This window comes from Callionymus lyra, chromosome 14, assembly GCF_982586985.1.
Source record: "Callionymus lyra chromosome 14, fCalLyr1.hap1.1, whole genome shotgun sequence".
Lineage (NCBI taxonomy): Eukaryota > Metazoa > Chordata > Actinopteri > Syngnathiformes > Callionymidae > Callionymus > Callionymus lyra.
Window position 1 is genome coordinate 15,214,153 of NC_141831.1, and position 16,414 is coordinate 15,230,566.

The following is a 16,414-nucleotide window of genomic DNA, read 5'->3' on the forward strand; positions in this document are numbered from 1 at the left end:
ACACGCTCACGTTTATTCACAAACATGTTAATTTGACTGTTTCCTGACTTCATAAATGAGATATTATGACTTAGAGTTGAGGGTTTAACTATCAACGGTCAAACAACTATAGAAAATAAAACTCACAAACCAAACGCTTGAGTTTCTTCTATTCTCACCGTGCAGCCATCACACAGCAGTTCCTCCTCTCGTACAACATCGACACATTCAACGTTCATTACCGGAATATTTAGGATTTAAGGACTGGCCGTCCAGCCTCCTCTCATAGGACCCTGTCAAAGATGTCCCACTGTCCAGTCTCCCTGTGTGTTGTCCAGGTGAGTTCCCTGCCCCGCCAGCCTGTCTCTGTGTGCGACTGCTTCTGTCTGGCTTCACTTTGAAACTGTCTCATTGGCTGAGCCTGAAACTGCTTTACTTTACGATTGGCTTTGCTTTTTGTGTGTTTGCTGCCCCCTGCTGTTCAAATGTATGTTAACCACTAAAACAGACATGAGTAACCTATGTATAGACTTTTGTATTTTAATGCACGATGATCGTTGTTCAAATAAAATAATCATCCGGAATATACAAGTCAGAAACATTTACACGTTCATTTTCTCTCTCCAGAATCAACAGCGCCACCTTCGACACCAAGACCGCCGTGGAAGGACACTAGATCCATCCCAGCGCCACGTCGGACGTTGTCGTGGCAACCGACGACACTGTGTACCTGCGGCTGAATCGTTGTTCTGTCATTTTTATGTGTATTTGTACATGTGACGTATCCACGAGAGAGAGAGAAAGAAAGAATGAAAGACTCCAAATGAAAGAATGTTCAAAGTTTGTTTGTGCCTTTGACGATGTTTACCTTGAAGGAAGTAAAGTCTGAAGAAAAATAAACACCAACTCCATGAAACTGTGCTCACACTACCACACATTTTTAGTGATCAAAATTATTTTTTATTTTTTTACTACGTCCATTTTAATCAAGTGATTACAACAACCAATACTAACTTTTGCATTTAAACTGCTGAACATAATTAAAAAATATAACTTAAATTAAATCAATACACGTCCTTTAAACAAACAAAAAAGAAAATACAGCAGAACAATCTCAAATAGTGCCACATGGCGGCGCTGTTGGACTGAATCCGCTCGTGTGCTCGACGTTATTCTGCGGACTGTGCAATATTTCAATTGTGACGATGTTTGCTTTATTTATTTTTCAATCTCAGGTGAAATAAATACAACATGGTTTTCAATCCAAACACGATAGTAATATTTCAACACTCAAAAAGAAGATTTTAAATTCATTCATAAATGGCTGACACATGTTTTACTTCACAGACTATAATAGGATCTCAGGTATTAACCAGGTATGTTGGTATTTCTCCATTTGCACCAAAAGCCTTGTTGTTGTTCCAGGGAAAGATTTCCTCGGTTATAAAGTTGTGTCAAGTTTAAACGTAGGAAAATAAATGTGTCTGTCAATGGAATTAATTGAAATAAATCACTAAAAGCTGAGTTTTGTGTGTTAAAAAAACTGACTCCAGTGTGGAATACATGTTGATTCTCTGCACTGCAACCCTGTTCACTGTGTCCAGCAGGTCTGAGGCTCAGAACCAGGACGGGAACCATCGCTGCTGTAGCAGGACCACGACCCAGACCTCCGGCCCGGACGCTGACCTGCAACCTGGAGTCAAATCCATCATTAAGTCCTTTGACACAGGTGAGGGTTTGAGCGGCCATTATTACGAAGGAGGAGGCTAGAAAAGAATGTTAGAAAAAACACCTTATCATTTATAACCTTATGATTAACCTGTGAATTTGTTTTATTTCAATTTGAAGTATTTAATTGATTTCAATCCCTTTGAAATTAAAAGGTTGACTTTGTTTTATGTTAAATGTTTTAATTCAAGGTTGAATTATTATTTTATATACTGTATATATAATTAAATCTGAAAAACGTATTGATTTCGATATTCTAATTTGAATAATTAAATATGGTTAAAATTAAATAATATATTAAAAAAAAGAGATATGTGTATATACTTTGTTATTTATTTCCTTTGAAATCAAAATAAAACGATGCTGATTGGCTGAATGATTATGAATTTAAAAGAATACCGATCAAAATATTGCATATAGAAAATGTATTGTTTAATTACTATAATAAGTAATAAGTAATAATATACCAAAAATTAAATAATATTTGTCACTAAAACAATTTATTTGGAAAATGTTCATTTTTCTTTAATTAATTCAAAAATAAATTCCACCTTTCAAAACAGAATATTACATTTAATTATTACATTTTTTTTATGACCTATAAAACATAAATGTAATTCAATAATTCAAAAAATAAAATAAGTAAATGCTTAAAAATAAATAAAACATTTTAGATGTCAATATAATGCGCTGACATACATCCAATGAAGCCTGATCTAGTGGCTCAAACTTAACGGACCCCCTGCTGGTGGACGCGTGTATTGTCCAAGTGCGGGGATTTCAAAGTAAAACAGGAAGTCACGATAGACAAACCAAAACAGGAATATTTGATATACTTCAAACGGCCTTCTTAAACGAAAGGAACAATATTATTCAGTACAATCTCTTTTGCCAACGGAAGAATCAGACGTAATAGTTCAAATGTGTTTTGCATAAACCCTTTGAAATGTGCAAACACAAATTTACATGGAAATTCCACTTTTGGTTTCTCATTTGACTCCAAACTCAGCTCTGTGTTTAACACTTAAGGTAGCATTGATGTCTGTTTTCAATATGTTCAATGTTAAAATAAAAACATGTTTGTCTTCCAGATGGAATTTCTTCTCCCAGAATTCCTCTGAGTGGGATTCCCGTCCGATCGTCACCTGCTGCTGCCGTCGCTCCGATGCAGGTCAACACACGAAACTTTTGTCACCCACTTAATGTCAATAAAAATCACCTTTAAAAGCTTTATTTCTTTACAACTTTCAGAGGCTGACGCAGGCGGGATCAGTGCCGAGGTCACTAGAAAGACCGATGAGACTGAGCAACGTCCTGAACCATCATGGTGGGAAACCACTCGGAGATCGTCACGGTTCATCTTTCTGTTTGTTAGAATGTTCATCTTAAAAATGGAATGTTCTGGAGTACCATCTGGATCCACCAACTTTTGAAGGATCTGTAGGGCAGTAATCTTTTGTTCTATATTCAGATTCATTCTATCAGTAAAACAACATTTATAACAACTAATGCAGCGTCTGAACTTTAGAAGTCTCTTTTAAATTATAATTCTTAATGTATGTAGTATGTATTTGAAATACAACATATATACTTCTAAAATACTCATCATGAAATGAAGTAGAAAAACAATTATTTTATATGCACCATTAAAGGGAAACATCCTAATACACACATATATTTGTAATAATGTTAAAAATAATGGTTTTTATTATACATTATGTTCAATACATGAAGCCTTAAGTTAAATATTTGAACTATTATCCTTTCTGGGGATAAATTACTTGCTTTATACAACAATAAAACACTTTAAATAGCGATGAATTTGGAACCAGAGTAGAATGTCTTACAAAACACGTTGAAAGTGAAAAGTGTAGCTAGATGCTGTTTGATTGATTGATATACCTTGATTCAAAACGGATTTAAAAACAATAATAAATAAAGATAATAATATAAAAAACTAAAATAATTTTGATCATAATCAATCAATTTATCATGATAATAATAAATAAAACAACAACAATAACGTTAAATAATAATACATAGAAATAAATAAAAATAAATACAGTCAGAATAATAAATAAAACATTAGTAGTAGAGTACTAATAGTACTATAATGTGTAATACAGAGGTACAGAAATTGGGAGAAAATGACTAATCAAAAAAATTACATATATATTTTTAAACATGATTTTACAATGTTATGTGTTTCCGTCCATCATACGAGCTCATAATATGTACACAAACACTGAGTTCATGCTTATACTGCACGGTTGGTTGAGATCTGTTATCTAAACATCACCTCAACGGTCAAATTCTCCTGATCCTTCAGGGAAACTCTCCGGCTGTGGGGACGACGTGAAGATCTCGGGCCTGATGAGGAAGAGTCCGTCCCTGGAGTCCGTGATCAAAGCTCCGTTCTCCCTCGGCACTCGTCCGGCGTCGCTGAAGTACAGCAGAACCAGCAGCAGACTCAGGTTAACGTGACGTGAATAACATCATTCACTGATCATTATGTTAAAGTCATTTCCCCACAAAATCAACACAAAAGCTCCTACTTCCTCCTTTTACCCTCCGTAAATAAATGGAGTCGATGCTTTGTTCTCGGGGGCCCCCTCTTAAGAAAACACGACGGACCTACCAGAACCGTAAGGGTTTGTTTTGCGGGACATTTTTTCCTCCCAGTGGCCCAGAAGAGCTTTGAAAACCCTGATGATCGTGGCAGATGTGTTGCTGTGACGTGTGAAAAGTTTATGGTCCGCAGACACACGGCCGTGTCTCATGGTCTTCCCATGGCCCCGGACATTGACGAAAGCTCCGGGGAGAAGACCCTCGGAACAGGGGCCACAGACTCGGACGACACGTTTTTTCACAGTCGCTGACGACACGTTTTTTCATAGTCGCTGACGATGTTTTGTTTGTAGAGTTAAGATAAGGGATGATTAAAGAATGTGACGTCACTCTGGAAAAGTACTTCGAGTCAATATTTGGGGTTTTAAACTCAAGCACTTTAAGGGTCAAACTCTTGTCATGTGCTCTATTGACCTATACAATCTTAAGTAAGTAAGTAAAGGTCATTTGTAAAGATCTTTCTAGACCAGGGTCACAAAGCGCTTAAACAATAAAAAACAACGCAGTTAAAATATACATCATAAGGTCAAGACACATAAGACAAACACAGGAGTCCCAGAAAATCAAGGGAAAGCACAAATAGAAACGTCTTAAGATGTTTCTTAAGGAGTCAGTAGATCATCAAACACAGAGGGAGAAGAAGATCGTTCCAAAGATTAGGAGCAACAGTCTGGAGGGATTTCTCTTCTCTGGTCCTGAAGCGTGTTCAGGAACCATCAGTAGATTCTGATCCACAGACCTCAGAGCCCGAGCTGGGGTATAAGGCTGGATCAGATCACTGATGTAAGGAGGAGCCTGACCATGAATAGATCTGAAAGTAAGAACCAAAATTTTGAAGTTGATCCTGAAAGTAACTGGCAGCCAGTGAAGAGTTTTAAGGATCGTGGAAATGTGAGTTCTTCTACTAGAGCAGGTCAGAATTCTCGCTGCAGAGTTTTGTATTAACTGCAGGCGAGACAGATCCTTCTTGTTTAGACACGAAAATTACAATAGTAGAAACGAGAAGCGCAAAGTGATTTAACAAAATACAAAAAAATAGTTTAAACATGAGTTGGAAGATAGGACTTCTTATTAAAGTGTACTGTATGTGAAACGATCCAAGGCTAGTATTTTGTTATATTGTCTCAGTGACTTTTAAAATCAACTTAAAAAAAAGGGAAAAATTGAACACGATTGAACAAATTTAATAAAGTTTACACTCGTAATAATCTAATACAATGGCAACAGAAATATCCACTATTCATTTTATTTTACAGTATGTAAATGTAATTTATTTTATCTTTTAAAATAAATGAATATATGTATTGTTTAAACTTTCTTTTTACTACAAAAAGGCACACAAAAGACAAAAATAAAGTAAATGTAAATCAAAATAAATATCAGTTTTGTAGTTTTAGTCTGACCTCATTAAATCAGAATCAGAAACTTGTATCGCCAGTGTTTTAAACCCACTTCACTACAATCCAAGGGCCACTTTGTTTAGGTTATTATCACCAAAGAACAGTCGTTGATTCTGCGGCTCGTGTGTTTCTGCTCACAGTGTGGAAAGGAAAGACCCGTTGGCTGCTCTCGCCCAAGAGTACGGAGGATCCAAACGAAACGCTCTCCTCAAGTGGTGCCAGAAGAAGACAGAAGGTTACCCGGTGAGACGAAGACACTCTTCGCTCTTACGTCCATGTTTCGCTTGTCGTCGTCACATCATCGACACGTCGACTCTAAGTGACGGATTAACTCAACCTTGTTCTAATGTTGTCGTCCACGGAGTCCAGCGCACACAAGCACCTGCTCCGCTTGCTACACAAATCCCGGTTAATATATTTGAGTTGAGCTGCGGGATTAGAGATTTTCTCGTGTAATCATGTTTGTGAGCCAACATGCCGATTGCTCAACACAGAAACTACAAGGACCCCCAGAACAATACTTTTACAATACTTGTAATCCTTTTTTTTCTGGCTATTTCATTCTTATTTACTTGTTTAAATTTAAGTTGATTTTTGTTGTTTTTTTCGTTTCCATTTAATCACAGCTATATAAATGATCAAAGATTGGGTCCCTAGTTTGGCCCCGCACTCAAAATCTTGGACGGGGAACAAAAGGCTGCAGAATATAATCTTACAGCCGCAAAGGTAAATGTTTAAACGATTGACGCGCCTGCTGCAAACACTGGTTAGTTCCTTTATAACTGAACTAACATAAACGTTAACCACCGGTAACTGTCACTCCGTTAAGAGTTATAATAACCATAAGAAAAATGTGGCCCTCGTGAGGTCAAAGGTCAAGAAACTAACACATTTTTTCAATATTTATTTTGAATTAATTTCTATTTTATACCTAGTCTTTTAAATATAACTACAATTGTTTTGCTTTAAGAATCTTCTCACCATCTTTTTTAATTATAATGAGATTTAATCTTTTTGTTATCTCAGGGTCAAGGTGACCCAGATGACCCCCAAAAAAATGTGTTTATGGTATCCCTTGTGTTGACTCTGGATGAAGATGAACGACCTCCTTCACTGTATATTTTTTTTTTCTGGAAGCCAGGGAGGCTGTTCACCTTGACCCAGAGTCTACACAAGGGATACCACAAAGACATTTGTTTTCAGACCTTCGATTTGTGACACGTGTTTTTTCATTTGAGCTGGTTTACCCATGATCCTCTCTCTCTCTCTCTCTCTCTCTCTCTCCGTCGAGGGTCAAGTGTGTTTAAAGAATGCTGTAAGAAGATTAGCGAGTGAGTTTGTTAATAATCACCTCCCGTCGTGTTCCTGCGTTTTCTCCACACCTGACCTGAATATAGATTACTTTCTATTTACGGAGGTCGTTCCCGTGACATTCCTCCGCCATAGTAGCAGGAAACTTGGGCTCAGTTTGAGTGAGTTTGGGAAGTAGAAAAGGAAGCGTTGAGAAAGGATTTGGAATTTTAATTTGGCGAAAAGCTAATTGCTTTGTTGATGTTTGGAAGACAAAGAACGTTTTTTATTCATTCAAAATGTCGTTTAAAGATCTGTCGTCTGCTCATCATCCTGTCAGTGATGCTCAGGATTCACGGTCGAGCCAATGACGAGCAGAATGTCAGGAATTTGGGGAAAAAACTAGAAGTTTTGACACGTTTTGCTCGGAGGTTCAACGCCAGATAAGGAACCAGAAACCATAAATAAACCAGACGTTGACGTTTGTGTGCAAAAATAGCGACAGTTGTTTTTGGGAGGATCCTGTAAATCTCTGTCCTGTCGGCTTCCTCTCGACCTCAGTCACGGTCGGTGCATTGTTTCAGGAGCAGGTAGAGGTCGGTGGCTGTGACCTTCAGACTGAAGCAAACATCGAGTTTGAAGAACAATTTATATTGTTGTTAACGATAATTATGATTAAAAAGGAGTTTATTATTAAACAAACCTGTCACTTGCTCCAGGCGTATATGAGATGTTTTAAAAAAGACCAAATAGAAAGAAAAAGAAAAATATTAATAATCCAATTATCATACAAATATATATATTTTTTTATTTATTATTATTTAGTCAGTTGCGTTTGTTAAGTGTAAAAATAGATCGAAATCACTTAAATAAAAATGACACATTAATAATATATATTTTTTTAATTGATTAGGCTGGATTATGGGCTTTATGGAAACAGTTCTTATTTAATATATGTTTGATAAAGTTTGAATTTAATCTAAATTGTGAATTTTCGTTATTCATGCCCGTCGCCGTCCCTGCTCCCTTAACCCTCAGAGGTCACAGAGAGGTCAGGAGTCTACAAGTCTACTGTCTAAATAATCCAAATATCTTCTTTAAAAACACATTTGACTGTTTAAATACTGACTTGTTTCACTTTTTAGTTTAATAGTATTTTAATTGCAATTTAAATAAAGCTTTTTAATAAAATAAAAAATGATGATAAAAACATGTAAATATGATATAAAAGTAGTTAAATTAAATGTACTTTGATTGAATTTATATTGAGTGAGAACAAATACTCTTTGAATAGAAAGAATAAAAAGACAAATAAGTGCTGAAATCAAAATGACAATAAGCATAAGAAGCTGAAGCACTTTCTTTTGATACAGTGAATGTTTATAAATCAAGGGTTTATTCACCTTATTAGTCACTTTTTGGTATTTGTTCATTTCTTTTCTGACCCGTCATTTTCAGACTCACGTGTCAACTTCCTGTCCCGGCTTTCAAAGTGAGTATTTTTGGGGATAAAGAAAAAAAAAAGGGTTTCTTGGAGACACTGAGCAGACCTGGCTTCAGTTGAATCCAGACCAAGATAAGCCTTGTTTGTTTGTGTTGACGGTGCAGGGAAGCTGGTCTGGTTCAGAGACTTTGAAGTCTGGAGTGAAGCCGGAGAAAGTTCATGAAAACACAGATTTTTTTTCTTTTTCTTTAAGTCACATGATCTTGTGAATGATCTACTGGATCTAATTTTACTTCTCAATACTTGATTTTAATGCTTAAAACTTGAGATGACTTTGATCTTTTCATACCAACGTAGATCTGCATAACTTTTTTTTTTTCCTCTCTCTCTTTTGTGCACTTCCCTGAATCCCTAAAAAGCGAGGGATCTGGCTTTTGTGTGGAGTGAGACACATCCTGTCGCTGTGTGCTGTGTTTGCTTTTCTGAAGCGGCTCCCAGAGAGCTGTTGTTGTCGCTCCTGGTTTAGCATTCATGTCTCTCTCCTCCCTCCTGAACCCCACCACACACACACACACACTCACACTCACACACACACACACACACACACACACACACACACTGTTTCATCACCGGGGATCCACTCTTTACCGACTCATTCACTCCCTTCTTTTAGTCATCGTTTATAACTAAGTTCAGTTGACCTTTGATTGACCTCTGAGTGCTTAGTGTTACGTGAAGCACAAAGATACAAGTCGAGGGACGATGGGCGAGAGGTTGAGGAATGTGAGTCGACATGATGACACAGGTCTGCCCTCGGGTCGCAGCAGACACACACACACACACACACACACACACAGATTTTAAATGCTTCAGAGGAAACTAAACGGCTCAGAGAGAAGCTTTAGATATGGTTAAAAGTTAATTTAAATCTTCATTTACGACAACATGCCTGTGTTTTCTCTGCAGGAAAGCTTTTATATTAAATATTTGATGAAGGTGAACATGCTGCAGGAGCTCAGTCAGAGACTTTATGATGCATTTATCAAGTTATATATGATGTTATGATGGTTTATTGTCACGAATGAAAACTTTTACCAAGTTTACAAAGTCATAGTTGAAATGCAAAGTGTTGGTCGAGCAACTCAGGTATGTTTGCTTAAGTAAGTGTCTGAAGAAAATGGAAATTACTTCAATAAAAATGACAAAATGAATGATAGAAATACATTTTAAAAAGCAAATAAAACTCTAAAAGACAATAATAGGAAAAACAAATGCCGAAAGTATCTGAAATGATGGGAATCCTCCGTATTCAACACGTATTAAATATGATGTAAGTTTCATTGAAATCTTCAATAAACCCTAATATTAGTATAACTTCACTGTTTACAAAAGAAAGTGCACGTGTTTTTTGACCCTGACGAAATAATAAGTCTCTTTTTAGGACAATTAAAAATAAATACTAAGAAAGAAAATCATTAACTTTCTTCAACCAAATAAATTCACACTTAATAACAAAAAAGTATAAATTGTAACTGATTTTAATATTGTCAACATTACATACATACATTAAGAGTAGTCGAAATGATAAAAAGAAGGGAATAAATAAAATAAAAAAATTGAAAACCAAAGAACCCAAGTTCAGTCGAAAGGAGCTGAAATGAATGAAATCATCCTTATTTAATATTTATCAAATATTGTTTAGATTTCAATAAAATTTGCCCTCGTGCCACCTTTTTGATTTGACATTCACATTTTCAAATTTATAGAACCAAAAAATGAACAATATATATAATGTCTCTAAAAGTGGTTAAGTAAAGTGAGAACCACTTATAGAACTAATATAATTTGTTAACATTATAACATATTATTGAACCTTACACGTGCTCTAATACTACTTAAAAAACATGACAGTTTTATCACGACAATGTTGCCATTTTTGACTCCGGTGTACAAGATTTATAAGTATTTTGTGACGCAAGAAAAAACATTTTTATTAACATTATTATCAGGTATCATGACGGATCAACAATTTGTGAAATCAAATAATGAAAACGTAAGAAGAAATGTACTTTTGGGGCAAATGCATTTATTAATACAAGATAATATTTATTTAATTTGACATTATTTTAATATACAAACCTCACAACAGCTGAAAAAGTTTCAGTTTTAAGGAGTTTTTTTAATTTCAAACCAATAATGATGATGACTTTCATGATGTCTACACTCAAGTGTGTAGCTGTACATCCTGACGCTATATATTCCAGATGTTGTGTTTTCTCTGGGCAACAATATCAGACACACACACATATACACACACCAACACACACTGTCTCACATTCTTCACCCTGAGTTGAGATCAGACGAGAGCAGATCCTTCTTCGGCCTCGATCCTCTCGACCTCCTCCACCTGCTTGTTGCTTCCTCTTGTTTGTGCGTTTGTGTTGTGTGGACGTGCTGCGGTGCACGTTTGTGTCGCAGCATCAGCAGGTCACCGTCCAGGGAATCACGGAAGGAAAGGATGTTTAAGTCAATTACACTTTGACGTGAGCAGCAGTTACACACTTGAAGATGGTTGGTGTGTAACGATGACTTTTCGTGACACTTGAAGATCTCGCAGTTAAACTTCAACATCTTGTGTGTAGAAAATCTCATTTTCTCTTCATCCACACACTCGCCCCGAGCACCTGCTTCTGCTCGAAGGCAGGATATGAGAAGCTGTTGACGGACATGAAGTTCTGACCGTGTGTGTTTGTGATCTCTGCAGAATATTGACGTGACTAACTTCAGCAGCAGCTGGAGCGACGGCCTGGCCCTGTGCGCCCTCCTGCACACGTATCTGCCCGCACACATCCCCTATCAGGAGCTCATCGCTCAAGATAAGGTTGGACTCACACACACGCTTCAAGACACACTTTTATCTCTGCACCACAGTCACTTATTCATGTGTAGATTGTGGCGTCTCTATATGAAGGATTATGTGTGTAAACGTTTTAGAGAGAGAAAATATACGCTCACGGTGCAACGCTTTAAATGCAGGATTTGTGGGGCTTTTTGCCAACTTTGGATACATTTTTTTATCTGAATCTATGCTTGTATTTTTATTCCCCTTTTTATTCCACATTTATTCTTAAAATGTTTCATTTCAAATCTTTTTTTTTTCATGTTTTTTTTGTTCCCAAATTCCCTTTTTATTATTATTATTGTTGTTTTAATATTATTATTGTTCTTTAATTCTTATTTTCAATGTAATCTTTTATTAATAACTTGTCTTTATTCCGTCATAAATATTGTATTGATTGTGTTTTCACAATTATTATTATAAAAAAAATGAAAAATGAATCTCTTTACTCAACAAATAATTCATACTGTTGCTTCTCGTTTATTTTGTGACAAAAACATCACAGCAACCATTAAATAAAAAGGGACAAAAATCACCATTAAAACTTTTTTCTACACGTTTTATTAGGGGTTTTAAATTATGCGATTAATCACGCTTAATTAATTATAGTCAAAAGTAGGGATTTATTCATTTTTTATCAAGATAATCTAATTTTTAATCTATAACCCTTCCTTATTTAATACATTTTTTTGTTTGTTTGTTTTTTATTGGGGGAAGGGGGTTCATCTTGTTCTTGAGTTGTTGGTGTGAAAACAAAAGTCCGTCCCTCTCTGAAGTTGACATTGATTTGTCTGGTTAATCTTATAATACTTGTTAATTTACAGAACTTTACATAGGCCAAATGTTTTTTTTGTTTTTCATTTATTTATTTATTCAGAAAAATAGCGCCCCTGCTGGTGGAAACTAAGTACACTGAAATACAGTCTTTTTCTTTTACAAACAGTTACAAAAACATTATGAAAACACTTGTTTTGTATCCATTTTAATCTGCGTCAATAATAAATTAAATGATTGTTTTTATTTATGAATTCAAGTGTTAATATTTGTCTCTAGTTTAGTTCCAGTAAAGGCAGTAAAGAGAGACAGTTGTTGATGGAAACTGCGAGCGTTCACCTGATAAACAAAAGGTCGCGAAGAATAATGTTAATCACGACTGCGGACGTAAACCACGGTTGAGTTGTGGGTTCTACGTCTTCGGGGAAACAATAACACGTGACGCCGCGCTCGTGTAAACACGGACCGACAGAAAGCGTCACGCGTGGACGTGTGTCTTCGCTCGTAGCATGAAGCCGGCGTCACCGACACCCTGTGAATAATTCAATAGAGTCCATGTTGTCTTTAATAACTCTCGCTGAGTGACTCCCCCCCCGAGGCCCAAACAGACCCTCGTCCTCCCCCCCCTGTAATCCCATTACCGTCACCCGCCGACCTTTTTCCCGTCAGCATCACTTTTCCTTTTTTTTTCTTTTGATGAAGAAATTGAACCCGTTTTCAGGAAGAGTTAGTGAAATGAGCTTTAAAATCTTCCACAGGGGCCACAGTAGATACTTGAGTTAGGGGCCGTCAACCCCAGAGAGAGAAGTGCAAAACCTGAAAAAAAAAGATGTGATCATACCATGACCCTTTATTAAAAAGCTAAAAAATATAAAATATGATAAAAGGCATGTAAACTCTAAATATTTAATGAATTTAAGAAAATAATCACAAAAAGGACAAAAAAAATGATAAAAAAAGATTTTTTTCTAAATGTTCTGAAACGAAAAATAAATTTTATGCTGTTGTTACAAAAAATAAATACAAAATAAATTGAATTTACATGAGGGCTGGCATAAATACAGTCAAAGGGTCTGATCTAGATCAAGGGGCCACATAAGGGACAGGTCTGAGGGACCATCACGACAAAAGTAGGACATAGAAGTAGAAGAAAAAGTCATTCTTATGACGAGAAAACTATTTTTAAATGAAGTCAAATCAACACATTTTTATTTATATATTTGTTCAAATATGAATCTGGTACATATTGGACATTTAAAAATGAATTTTTAAAACATATTTTTCAATTTTATTTACATTTAGAGACAAGAATACAAAGGAAGAGGAAAACTATGAGCAAAAAAGAATAGTTGAACTCACAATAAATAGTTTGGCCAACGCTACCTTTTTATTTGGCAGCTGCTGTAGAAGTCTTTTGCTGACATTCCCCACATTTTTAATGTCATGTTAGTGTTAAAAAAAAATGTAATTTACGCTCAAGAAGAAGAATTCTGTGATAAAACATTTTTCTTTTTGATTGAAAAATGTTCCTTTTATTTTCTTATCCACCTCAGGTCCGGAATCTAACCCTGGCTTTCCAGGCGGCCGAGAGCGTCGGCATCAAAGCTTCCCTGGTAAGATCCAAACACACGTGAAACCGATCTTCGCGTCTCGTAAGTTCATCTGCAGCGAGAAGCTTCACCTCGGAATATTTACGGCCGGAGCCTGTTGAGCTGTTTTTTTTCCCGACGGTGAATAATAGGACGTCAAAGTTAAAGACGGTGCAGAGAATTAATCACAGTAATTAGACTTTTCTCTCTCCTGCCTCCTCGCTGTTCTCGCTGTGACTAATACATGTGAGAGGTTTTCTTCTTCATTTACAACCAGAGATTTTCTTCAATTCACTTGAAAGCGTCTACTTTTTTATGAAAAACATACTCAATAATATATATTTTTTACTTAAATTCAGACATTTACAACATCTGGAGCTGGGTTTTGAACCAACAACCTTTGTATCATGGCTGAGATGTATATAAAATAACAGAAAAACCAAAATGTTGTGATCCATCCCACATCTTCTAATTATTCTGTAATAATCACTGAGTCATGTCTCCTCCCTGACACTAGGTGGCACTGTGACCACTTTAATGACTTTAAATTTGGGAGAAGAAGGATGTGTTTCGTTAAGAAACGCGTACACACCTTTGATTGTATAAATATGCTTTTGTAGGTGAAGAATTTCTCTAAACTTTTTTTTATTTTATTAATTGTTCTCCCCGTGTTACGTGGGTTTACTCCGGGCACTCCGGTTTCCCACACTCCAAAAACATACAGAGGTTGATTGGAAACTTAGGGGAAATTTTCCATAGGTATGAGTGTGTGTGCGAATGGTTGTGTGACTTTGTGTGCCCTGTGACAGACTGGCTTCCTGTCCAGGGTGTCCCCCGCCTCTCTCCCAATGACACTGCTCCCAGCCCCCTTGTGAATGAATGAATAATTGTTTGTTTTATTTGTATTGTTGAAAGTTATATGCAGGTTTAATTAGCAACGTGTTAGCATGTTTGGCGCTAGCAAAAGTAACAGGATCAGCTACTAAGTTGGTTTCGTTTCCCGAAAACGTAGACACTAAATAGGTCAAAATCATCGCCTCATCTACCCTGTGACACGACGAACTTGTGAAATATTATTATTGGTTTTTAAGTGTATTTGTGAATCATTAAGATTGCAAAATAAACCTCTTAAAACAAGGGCTTGGAAAGAATCTGTCACAGTGACTCACGTAGTTCTTGATGTTTTAACCTCATATTTTGAGTAATACATGTTATTACTAACATTCTTATGAGGTGATCATCAACAGATTAAGTTTCACTGAAGCACAGTTTCCCAAAAATGACTCTCGTCTTCTCCCACGATGGAATATTTGGTCAATAAACGAACAAAGTAGTTCAACGTGTAAATCTGTCAGGGGGGCGTCAGATGGAGGCAACATGAGCCGGACCCCCTCGGTCTGGTGCCGCCTCCCTCCTCTAACTCATCCGACTGGAGCCGCGTCGCGGCCGCCGGCCGTCGAGCGTGACTCATCGCTGAAGATGACGATGGTTGTGTCTTCCTCTTCCGCAGAACATGGAGGAGCTGACGAGGACGGACCGACCGGACTGGCAGAGCGTGATGCTCTACGTGTCACAGATCTACAGATACTTCGAGACCTGAGGAGATTCCGAGGAACCCGGATAGACAAATATTGACCCACGGCTCTGGAGATGACCTGGACCGAGCCCTGGTTTCGACGTGAGAGACTCTGTAAATAACTGTGTCTGCGCCAAAACACACTCCTCAGCATCTTCCTACAAAAATACACACATGTCTATGTTTGTTTACATCTGTACAGATGGCAACGAGAAGTCAAACTTTATTCATAGACACACAAACGAAAACGGTTGCTATCGGCAACAAGTGCCAACAAACTCTGGTAGCACTGGACCAAAAAATCTTTTTGATGATGTTTTGAAGTGTCGTCTCTTGTCATAACTGTTTTCTAAATAAAGCTTTTGAAAAAAAAGAAAAAAAGTTTGGGTTCATTTTTCCACGGTTGATGATGATGTTGCTTCCTCTGCCGGAGAAACATGTCGCAGCACGAAGGAAACAGATGCCAGAACAGAACTGGAAGTTTCAGATTTCCTCATAGAACATTTAGAAAAAACTTTATTGATACAGAATTTTCTTGAAACAAATCTTGAAAATGTACTGTAAAAATACATACTTGTGATATGTTGTATATGTGATATATGACATTAATGATATAGTCTCATTTTTTAATCAATATAACTGTTTAAAATGTACAAGTTTGGACAACAATGACATTTTCATCAGGGGCCACAGTTCATTCAGTGTCTGATGTGAGGGGCCGTCAGGTTAAAACTTTTATTCGTTTTCTATTTGTTTCAATAAAAGCCCCCTTTTCTCCCTTTCTAAATACATAAATAAATACATATAAATATAAATACAAAGCCGCTCCAGCATGTCTTCAACCTCCAGTCCACGGCTGGGGAAAGTACCAACCCCGTGGAAGACTTCCTGTATCGTTCCAGTCCCGAAAAAGATCCGACCGAGCGAGCTGAACGATGACAGACCGGTGGCACTGACTTCGCAGCTGATGAAGACACTGGAGCGGCTGGTCCTCAAACATCTCAGGCCACAAGTCCAGCACGCGCAAGACCCCCTGCAGTTTGCCTACCAGCCAGCAGTGCATCGGACCTACCTATCCACCTGGATAAAGTAAGCGGTTCAGTGAGG

General features: G+C 37.0%; 1 protein-coding gene across 2 annotated transcripts in view; it reads left to right on the forward strand.

The window, feature by feature from the left end:
- specc1 (sperm antigen with calponin homology and coiled-coil domains 1) overlaps window positions 1–15,580 on the forward strand; it is a 32,983-nt gene extending 17,403 nt beyond the window's left edge. For both annotated transcript variants that reach the window (XM_087807608.1, XM_087807609.1), the window contains 8 exons: window positions 1,587–1,708; window positions 2,799–2,878; window positions 2,959–3,034; window positions 4,037–4,181; window positions 5,876–5,978; window positions 11,234–11,350; window positions 13,696–13,755; window positions 15,242–15,580. In XM_087807608.1, coding sequence (XP_087663734.1) covers window positions 1,587–1,708; window positions 2,799–2,878; window positions 2,959–3,034; window positions 4,037–4,181; window positions 5,876–5,978; window positions 11,234–11,350; window positions 13,696–13,755; window positions 15,242–15,331 — 793 coding nt within the window. In that variant the 3' untranslated portion in view covers window positions 15,332–15,580. The remainder of the gene's footprint in view (window positions 1–1,586; window positions 1,709–2,798; window positions 2,879–2,958; window positions 3,035–4,036; window positions 4,182–5,875; window positions 5,979–11,233; window positions 11,351–13,695; window positions 13,756–15,241) is intronic.
- The last annotated feature ends 834 nt before the right edge of the window (window positions 15,581–16,414 follow it).